Consider the following 11,014-nt stretch of genomic DNA (forward strand, 5'->3'; position numbering starts at 1 on the left):
TCTTTGGAAGCAAGGAGGAAGCCAAGGAGATTTGGGAGAATCGCTTGGTTAATTCTTGTACTCTTTTGATGATTTGTAATCCTTTATTCATATTTGCTATCTATAATTTAGCCATGCTCGGCTAAATTCTTTAAGGATTTTTGGGTGAATTTGTTTATGAACCTATGTGCCTAGTTCGTTAATTTCTTAATATATTTATGTTTGGTTTTATGATTTGTGTTGCAATCTTGTTTTAATCTGTTGTTGTTGGTAGTTAAAGACCTAAATTACTAGCTTCACAGTCATGTTTGTGTCACCAATGGGAGTTGGGGCATAAATTAGGGCACACACGATTGCACTTAATGGTTGGTCCTTGGGAAAGGGGAACTTATTAGGGGAAGTTTATTCTAGATTATTGCTCATCGGGAGATGGTAGTAATTAGGAATAATTGAGTGCTGATCTTCGATCTTATTGGGTGTTTAAGCCATGGGAGTGGAAATTCACTAGGAATAGAGATTACGGGAGTAATTCGATTCCACTTTGCATTCCCATACAAATCATAATTCCAAACTAAATATTACTAACGTTAATTGGCACTAGGTGATTAAACATTGTGATCCCAGGAATCCTATTTTGCTCTATTGTCTACAAAACCTTGTTATTTGTTTTATTCTGCTTGTTATTTTATGCAATCAACCATCCTTCAAGTTTTGTTCGGACTAGTTTCATATGAGTAACCTAGTAGTTAGTGATTAGTACCCCATCTCCCTATGGTTCGATAACCCGAATACTCCGGGTATTATTTGTTTGCCCCAAATTACAGCAATCATAATTACTCGGGGTGGACGCAATTGTTAGTAGCGAACGCACAACTTTATTTTCATTATACTTGCGTAGCATTTAATGGCCTATTTACATAACAGAATATTGAACTCGACCCTCCAATTCAAGTATTGTATTTATCGAACGCATGAAAATGAAGATCTTATGATTAAAATAATAAATTATATAGTGTAACTTTATGATTTTGACATAATTTGTCGGTATATATATAGAATTCATTGAATTTTAAAACTATAATAAATAAATAAAAACTAGTTGCCAAGCACCTTGTGTTCAGATAGCATCCGGGTTAGACTCTCATATGTGAGGTTGTGAGTTCGAGCTTCTGTTAAACTATAAAGGCCCATTGTGTTAGATAATGGCAAATTATACTATGGATCATGGTCTACTTTGTATTGTAGATCTTGGTTTTAAATAAAAATTTTAAATTATGTGTCTATAGTTGATATATTTTGTACTCGTAGTTAACAATTAGTTTATGTACTTATAAATTAATTGAAGGCACATAACATGTTAATTGCAGATACATATATAGCATGGTAATTATAGACACATAATATGTTAACTGCAGAAACATAATATTTTAACAGCATATATATTATGTGTTTGCAGTTAACATATTATGTGTTTATAGTTACCATATTATTTAATTTGTTTATAGTTAAAATGTTATGTGTCTTCAATTTTTTTATATGCAAATAAAATGTTAACTGTATAGTGTATATACAAAATTTGTGACACAATTTTTGGAACAGTATCCAAAATACAAGATGACTTTGTCCATATTATAACAATTGGTTAGATTACAACTAGTCATCAACTATAGATCGATCTACTAAATTTTAACACCAAATCGTTATGGTCACATTTCTTAGTTGTATTCTTGTTCCCACAGTAACTTTTAAGTGTGTAATCAAACACATGCGCACCATCATTACTTTTTTGATTGTACCCAAAATTTTCACCGTCAGATACAGTGACTAATCTCTTTGCTGAATTGTAAGTACCTCTTTTGAGTAATTTATTTTGAAGTATTTTTTTCTCTTCTATTTATAATGGCATTATCCATTGTTGAGAGAAAGCCTATAAGACCAAGCTCAAAATCTTATCATCAAAATTAAATATGACGTTGATTACTATGTATATAGTGACTTGCAAGTATATAGTGGTCCGACTCTAACAGTCTGACCAACTTGATAGGGGTTGTCTATTTAAATAACTATTGATTCTAAAAGTGTCTTGGATATAATTTTTGTATTTTTAGTTTTTTTTTTTTTTCTAATTAATCATAGCAATTTTGATAAATTCTACTTGGGGTGTGTTGAAAAGTAGAAAAATGACTTCTGGAAAATGTTTTCTAGAAAATGAGTCATTTTTCATAAAATATTTTCTTTTCCAGTTTTTGGTTGTATTATTCCAGAAAACTGTCTTAGGGTGTGTTTGGTTCGCACATAGGAATCGGAATCGGAATGGGTATCAAATACTTGGTAATGGTAATGAGTTTTGGTGAAAGTATTTAACATGTTTGGTAGTAGGGTGGAATGGGAATGGTTACTAATAGTAGTGCTTGAAAATGAATAAGGGAATGAAACCCTTATTATTTGGGTATGAGTTTTTCAATTGATGGGGTATTCGAAACCCATGGTAGTGTTCTAAAAACCTATCAACCAAACAATAACAATCACTTTCATACCCATTCCTATGGGCAAAACCCACCAACCAAACACACCCTTAGTGTGTTTGGTTCATTTTCTGAAAAATGAACATAATTATTTTTAATTTTAGGTATTTAAAATATACAATGATAGTGGTGGTGGGTGGTGGGTGGTGGGTGGTGGGTGGTGGGTAGGGGATGGTGGTGGTAGTGGAGGTGGCGGCAGCGGGTGATTGGCTGTTCCACTGCTGCAAACGAAAAATGACTTCCCAAAAAACAGGAGAAGTCATTTTTCAGAAAATCTCTTCTATTTTACATTAACCATACCCATATTTTTCATTGACTTCCATTTTTCCCCTCTAGCCAAACACTAGAAACCCGAAAAATAATTTCCAAAAATTATTTTTCAGGCTTCCAAACGCAACCTTAGCGTCAATTCACAAGCCATTTTTTATTATGGAAAAAAATATAAAGAATACGCAAAATTGGTTCTCCCCTTTCGTCTCAACCATAGAAATTTATAGTGGTTTTCTTCATTACATTTCTTCAAATTCTCCTTCAATTTTTCCGCTCTTTCTTCACTTTCAATCTCCAAGTTAATCAATGACTAGAAGCTTGAAAGTGTGAGACGTGAAGGTAATGAGATGTTCACTTGGTCCATGTCTTTCGTGATGAGTAGAATAAAGCAATTGACTTTCTAATTGATTTTTTCATCAAGTATACCCTAGGTGTATAAGTGTTCGAAAATCCTTATCCTCTTCTTCAAAGGATTCTCAATGATGATTTTATGAGCATTCCCCAATAGCGTAAAGTTTGTCACTTGAACTAATTTCTTGAAGTGTTTCCTCTCCAATTTATCTAAAAGAAGGAGAAGAAACACAAAAACTAAACTTGATTATACGCAATAAATAAAAAAATAATAATAAAGTGAGTGTCAATAAACCAACTGGCTGATCCAAATCAAGAAAACCAATAGATCGCCTCGCCTTATAACCCTAGCTAGTAGGCAAAAGACCACAATGAGGTACACTCGTTAGGTAAACTAACTGATCAGTTCAAACCAAGAAGACCAATATATAGGCCGCTCTACCTTATAACCCTAGTAGGCAAAGGACCATATATATAGAGATACACCCGTCAGGTAAACCAACTAACCGGCTCAAATCAAGAAAATAGGCTGCCTTGTCTTATGATTCTAGTAGGCAAAGGTAGGCTACTCTTGTTAAGAGTCAAATTTATAATCTTGTGGTTATCAAGTCAACAATCTGACCAACTTAGTGGAGCGGCCAAATGTAATACTCACTTAATTGATCTTAACCGTTTCAATTCGACCCCTTTCCAAATGTATGTCACACTTAAAGAAAAACCCAAAGAAGAGAGATTTCCATCCCATCCCAAGTCCATACACCCCTCATCATCTTTTCTCTAGTGTTCCTTTCTACACTTGACCTCTACATACATACATACCCACCACATGTATCCTTCAATGTTCTTCCTTCCCATTAGCCGCCTCTCTTTCCTCCATCTTTATATATTTCAATTAATTCTGCTACTACATTTCAATTCACCTTATGATGATAAAATGTCATTGAAACTAGCTGCCTAAGCTACTTACTACTTAGCTAGCTAGCTAATTTAACTGCCAAAAACTTCCTGATTTGGACAATATACCTATCCCTCCTCTTTTAGTTTTATTCATCTCCTTGTCGCCGCAGATTCAAGATTCAAACCACATCTATCCCCAAAAAAATGTCACTCGATATCACCACCTCCTCCGCGGATCGGGTTTGTTACGTTAATTGCAGCTTCTGCAACACCATTCTTGCGGTATATATTTCTTAACTGGTTTCTGCTTCATTATCCATTCCAACTAGCTGTTAAGGTTCACGGTGCATGGAGCACAAGAACCAGACCAAACAGTTAATTTCAGGTTTTCCCATCTGGATGGGTTTTTTCTTCTTGGGATTTTCTGATCTTCAGTGCTGAACTTCCTCTTTTGCAAATTTAATTTCTGGTTTTTTTTTTTTTTTTAAACTAATAAGGTATATATTTAATTTGTTTATATTTGTTTGGGATCCGAATATAATCTTTGCACGGAAAACATAGCTCGATCTGAGTTTTATGTTTTATTTTGATTTTGTGGCTTGATTTTTCTTCAAAAAAAAAAGGGTTTCTGCTCAGACTTTGATAAGGGGAAGAAGATGGAACTGAGAAGCTAAAATAGCTATCTATATATCCATAGACAAAAAACACCCCCTCCCCCCAATCTTCTGTTAAATAACTATTAAAATAGTGGTAGATAAGACATTGTTTTTTTTTTTTTAATGCAGATAAGACATTGTTTAAGTTTTCGAAAATATTGTATTTTATACTTAGTATAGTTATACCATGTATAATAAAATTTTCTAAAAATTATGCCTCCATGACCTAGAAGCTAGGGAAAACAAATAATATTCCATTTGTAAAAGCTACATAGCGAAAATAAAGTAAACACAAATGATATTTTTTAGTTTATTAATTAGGGTTTTCTGTTTTTGTTGGTGACAAACTTACATTAAACAACCAATTAATTAATTTTCCAGATCGCCAAAAAATTAGTCAAAAATTATGATGTAATTAACACTAATTGTTTGGTCACTTTTGGATAGTTGAAAATCTCGAGTTTTCTAGTGGTGTAAGAACAAGTTTGACTGCTTTAATTTCCCGCATTTCTAAAATTACATACCAATTATTTATAAATACCCTTGTAAGTTTATTACTTTAATTTTAATTTGCAACTAAAATGGATGGTGGATTATATTCTTCTGCACACCCATGTTCTATGGCTATGTGCCCACTGGATAATTTAATCATCTCCCATCCTACATACAGCGGAGAAAGAGTCAGGAAAAAAAAAAAAATGAGTTTCTTCAAAGGGTAGTCCATGACCACATGTATGGTTATTAACCATGGTGTTCAGGCTGTGAAAATACTGATGAGAGTCTGAGTCTCTGTTGATTTTTTATTTATTTTTTTTACAGAGACAAAAACACACACAGTTGTGTAGTCTCTGTTAATTTTTTATTTATTTTTTTACAGAGAGAAAAACACACACAGTTGTGTACTTGTGTGTGTAAATATTATATGTTAATTAATCACCTGTCATGAAGAAACACATGTGTATTATTTTGATGATCTGATGATGAAGAACTAACAATTGTCTGGCCTTGGTGTTTGTAATGCATCTGATGAATGGTCTAGAGCCATCCCCCACTGCACCAGACAGTAAAGCAAAAACCTAGCTAGAATTAAGGGAGCTCCAAGAATATATAATCATATATCACTAGAAATTGTGAAATTTTCGACCACCTGAAAGTGATCTTAAATCAAATTGAAACCAAAAAGTGATCGTAAATAGCAATAAAGGTTTTTCCGGATACCAAAAGTAGTTGGAACAAGAGTTTCGACTTAATTTGTAGATCACTTTCAGATGGTCAGAAATTCTATAATTTCCACTAGCGTATATAGAAAGTGGTCGGAAATTCTATAATTTCCAATAGTATATATATATATATATATATATATATATATATATATATATATATATATATATATATATATATATTAAAGAATCTTAGTGATTTGAATGAATGGGTGTGGTTAATTTGTTGAGTTCAAACATTGTTAGGTTAGTGTGCCATGCATCAGCAGCATGCTTAACACTGTGGTGGTGAGATGTGGACATTGCTCCAATTTGCTGTCTGTTGATGTGGGAGCTTTGCTTCACCCTTTCCCTCTCCAAGATTTCCAGGTAACCATAAATAAATAAATAAATAAATAAATATATATATATATATATATATATATATATATATATATATATATATATATATATATATAAATAAGAATAGCATGAGACACTTTGTTACTTAAAGTTCCAATTTATTAATTAAGAATAGCATGAGACACTTTGTTACTTAAAGTTACAATTTATTAATCATGGGGCAATTCAGCAGAGTTGATCGGGTAGTTGATTTAGTAACCTGCATATTGACCTTTTCGGTTTGAGGTGGTTAGCTTGCTCGGGTCATAACAGTTTCACCCAAAGTATACATTCGTGTAGCAGCTGCAAACTTTCCTGCAAATTAATCAAAGTTTATTAATCACGCAAATCTCCTTTTTTTTTTTGTATTGAAACTTAGGCCAGAAATTAATGGGTATTAGTAAGTTTTTATGTTGATGCAAAATTGTTTGTTGTAATGAGCAGCAACAAGAACAACATCAATTTGAAGATGCCATGGGGTCGGTTCCATCTAATTACAACTGCAACATGTTTAGTGTATTTGAGTCTCATGATCAACTACTTGAGCAATCTATACTCACTCCTATGCGCAGTTAGTTTTCTCTCTCTCTCTCTCTCTCATATATGTATACCTCTGTGCCTTTGTGGGTGTAATTTGAAGCATATATACATACTATTGGAGTACATATATATATATATATATATATATATATATATATATATATATATATTACATATAATGTACACACAATGCAAGTTTGAATATTAAAACATATATAGTTAAAAAGAAGGATTGAGTGATGAATTCCTTATCTCCCTCTTCATTCCCTGATTAGGAAAGAGGTTTTTGAAGAATTTTTAGGTTTATGAAATGCTTTTAGATACATAAAACGCTTGTGAATGGAGTAGTAAGTTTCAAGAGATAGAACTCTTAGCTAGGGTCGAATATAAGTACAAATTTAAAGTACGTGTGTCCCTTGCTTATTACCGTAGCTATATATTAAGTCCAAGTACAAAGGTTGTCAAAGTGCAACGACTCTTGTATAAGTACTTAGGGTGTGTTTGGTTTGCACATAGGAATCAAAATCGGAATGGGTATCAAATACTTGGTAATGGTAATGGATTTTGGTGAAAGTATTTAACATGTTTGGTAGTAGGGTGGAATGAGAATGGTTATTAATAGTAGTGCTTGAAAATGAATAAGGGAATGAAATCCTTATTGTATTTGGGTATGGGTTTTTCAATTGATGGGGTATTCGAAACCCATAGTAGTGTTCTAAAAACCTATCAACCAAACAACAACAATCACTTTCATACCCATTCCTTTGGGCAAAACCCACCAACCAAACACACCCTTAGATTAACTCTTGATTTTTTATGATTAATATTGATTGTTTTAGTTGCTTTGACTCTTTAAACGTTGATGGTGGAAACCCTGGTACAGCTAAAAAAAAAAAAAAGGATTAAGTTATTTAATCACATATCATACTTCATCTGCTTTAATTTTATTATCTACTTTAATTTGATTGTGACATTGCATCTTTATGCAACTCACGCACCTCCAGTTTCTTGGATGATGGTGGTGGGTATGGAAGTATGTAGATTGCAGTGTACATATATTCCAATTTCCATGGACACAACTCTATATTCTATTGTATATTCTTGGCATATAGTAATATGTTATGAAATTATTGAAATTTTAATTTGTTTCATTATAACTAAGTTACATTTTTTTATGTTATTTATAGTTTATTATTGTAATTGATGTTATTCGTTACTATCGTGCAATTAATTATATTCATTAGTGTATGTATACGTGTTTGTGCCTATTTTTCATCTATTAATGTTATATCATTTTATGCAGCCTTAGAGAAGAGACAACGTGCTCCTTCTGCATACAACCGATTCATCAAGTAAGTTGGATATTGTAATTACATTTCTAAAATCTAATTTAAGTTGATTTTATTAAATTTATTCAACTATATATATATAGAGAGGAGGGTTCCAATGAGAACACTTGCTTAGGTGAGAACGTGAGAACAAATCGTGTGCATCCATCTAATTGTCTAGATTAGATTCAGTGTGTGCGATTGCGATTGTGTCCAAACGCACTTAATCGCGTTTGCACACATTTAATTCGCGTTCAAACACACTTAATCTAATCTAGACCATTAAAAAATATTAAATGGATGCACACGATTTGTACTCACGTTCTCACCTAAGCAAGTGTTCTCATATGATTATCCTAAATATATGTGTGTGTGTGTGTGTGTGTGTGTGTGTGTGTGTGTGTGTGTGTGTGTTGGATCAAATGAGAACAAGTTCATAGGAGAGAAACAATAAACAATCTCAACTTACATTTGAAAAAATCAGACGGATCAGATCAAATTTTTTAAAAAAAAATAGTGGCATTTTTGTAATTGTTACGAATTGAACTATGCAAACTTCAACACTAAAATATGCAATTCTCATACTTTTCCAAGTTTGCACAACTAGTATTAACATTTTGCACATTCAGTATTAAAAGATTGCACATGCAAAAATGTATTGCACTTAGGATTTCGATTTTAAAGTTTATGACTGAGTTTTTTGTTTTATTTCGTTTAGTGGTTCACTTTTTACTGCTCAAGGACTAAGATCTAACATTTACGGTTTAGATTTAAAATTTAGCTTTTTCATTGATTTTATAAAATTTATCAGGTTAGCATATTTTGTTGTTAAAGATTGGATATTCAGGTGTTCAAGTTTGCATAGTGAAGTTGATGATAATTACGAAAACACAATCGCGTTTTTTTTTTTTTTTTTTTTTTTTAATCTGATTAGATCCATCAAAATTTTACAGATGTAAGACTGAGATTGATTCTTACTTTTCTTCTATGGTACTGTTCTTACAGGATCCTTAGCATATATATATCAAATGAGACCACATTTTCTTGTGAGTTCCGTGAGACCCTTCGTACAATGTACTACACGAATGCACACAGACTAGATTGTGTACAATTTGCTCAACATGAATGCACACAATTTACCTTTTGTGCATTCTTATAGTAAATTTTGTGCATTTTGAAGGGTTTCACGCGACTCACGGGAACAAGTGAATGTACTTGAACATTAGTATATATATATATATATGTGTGTGTGTGTGTGCGCGCGCGCGCACGCGCGCGCTCAAGATCATATGAGAACACTTATTAGATGAGAATGTGCGAACAAGAATAAATGCACACAATCTACTTCCAGACATGTCTCGATGATGATGAAAATCTTGGAGTAAATTGTGTGTATTCATGTTTGGTGGCACGTTCTCAGTTAAGGAAGTGTTGGTATATGAACACAAGCCTATATATATATGTGTGTGTGTGTGTGTGTGTGTGTGTGAAGAGAGTATGATGATGTCGTTTAATTTGATTGGTAGGGAGGAGATCCATAGGATAAAATCAAACAATCCAAAAATTAGCCACAAAGAAGCCTTTAGCGCTGCTGCAAAAAATGTAAGTTATTATTACAGCAGAAAAATAAAATAAAATTGAACCAATTACTACTGTTAAGATATTATTGAAAATGATATTATTACTTGTATTATATATTTTTTTTTGGTTTAATTTCTTGGCTGTCTTCATTGAATATATACATGCTGCTAGTGAGGGGAACAAAAAGATGCCAGTTTGCAACGTAACACTGCGAGCAATATTATATTACTCCTTTTTTCCACTTTCCTTTTGACCAGAAACCCTACTCGGTTGGATGGCTACTACTAATACATTTTCAAGAAAACCCATCACTCCGTATATTTTATTTTAATTAAATAAAGTTGGAAACTTTTCCTGAATATACATTTCCGTTAGGTATCCTTAACTTTATTTATTTATTTACTTTTTTTATTTTTTTATTTTTATAAATACTCTATCCTTTCTAGCAACCATCTTAAAAAGTAGATAGTATATATATATTGCCCGCACGGGTTTAGCTCAACCAATGTTCGAACATTTGCTCAAAAGTTATTGGGTCGCCGTAATTTACTCAAATAAACTGTCGCGCGGGGGGGAGGGGGAGGCTGTCTTCTTTTAGCCATTGGGTCGCTGTAATTTACCCAGTACTCTGTCGAGGTGGGGGAGGGGGCTGTTTTCTTTTAGCCATTGAGTCGCCGTACTTTGCCCAAATACTCTGTCGGGTTGGGGTGTGTGTGTGGGGTGGACCGGGGGCGGGGGGGGGAGGCTGTCTTCTTTTATTGGTAATAAGTAAATAGACTAAGAGTCAATATCGCCTTCATTAGCGATTGAACCCATGACTTCCCATTTGGAAGAGCGACTTCGTGTCACTAGACCACAAGGTCATTGGTAACTTTGTGATGCTCAATCATTAATTGTTAGGGATTCTTCTTCTTTTTTTTTTTCATCCCTTTGACATTTTTGTATGTAAATTTCATTATAAGTTGACTAAAATATACTAATTGGTAACTAAATGGTAATTGCAGTGGGCACATTTTCCTCACACTCATTTTGGACTAAATCTGGTTGGGAACAGACAAGCCAATGTGGATGATGCAGTTGGAGATCAGGATGCCACTCAATAATAAAATTATCAATGCCCAACAAAACATAAATTCATAATTATATATAATAATTACTCACCCTACTATATATATGTTTTGGGAGGTTGGAGGGCTGAGCTCAGCATTCTGTCATCAAAACGTGACATCTAATGTTGGCACCTTCACTATTAGATATAACGTTTATTTCTGGTAATATAATATAGT

At 33.1% G+C, this 11,014-nt stretch overlaps 1 protein-coding gene across 1 annotated transcript; it reads left to right on the forward strand.

The window, feature by feature from the left end:
• Positions 1-3,878: 3,878 nt before the first annotated feature.
• LOC109159766 (axial regulator YABBY 5-like) lies at positions 3,879-11,014 on the forward strand. The gene is made up of 6 exons (XM_019307880.1): positions 3,879-4,304; positions 6,145-6,267; positions 6,724-6,850; positions 8,123-8,171; positions 9,674-9,749; positions 10,733-11,014. Exons 1-6 carry the CDS (start codon positions 4,227-4,229, stop codon positions 10,829-10,831), a joined length of 552 nt encoding a protein of 183 aa, XP_019163425.1. The 5' UTR covers positions 3,879-4,226; the 3' UTR covers positions 10,832-11,014.

This window comes from Ipomoea nil, unplaced genomic scaffold (genome assembly GCF_001879475.1).
Source record: "Ipomoea nil cultivar Tokyo-kokei standard unplaced genomic scaffold, Asagao_1.1 scaffold2845, whole genome shotgun sequence".
Taxonomy (NCBI): domain Eukaryota; kingdom Viridiplantae; phylum Streptophyta; class Magnoliopsida; order Solanales; family Convolvulaceae; genus Ipomoea; species Ipomoea nil.

Coding starts and splice junctions, on each gene's coding strand:
- LOC109159766 (XM_019307880.1), top strand. CDS start 4,227: ATGTCACTCGATATCACCACCTCCTCCGCGGATCGGGTTTGTTACGTT. Junction 6,268..6,723: donor TCCCTCTCCAAGATTTCCAG/GTAACCATAAAT, acceptor TGTAATGAGCAG/CAACAAGAACAACATCAATT. Junction 9,750..10,732: donor TTAGCGCTGCTGCAAAAAAT/GTAAGTTATTAT, acceptor TGGTAATTGCAG/TGGGCACATTTTCCTCACAC.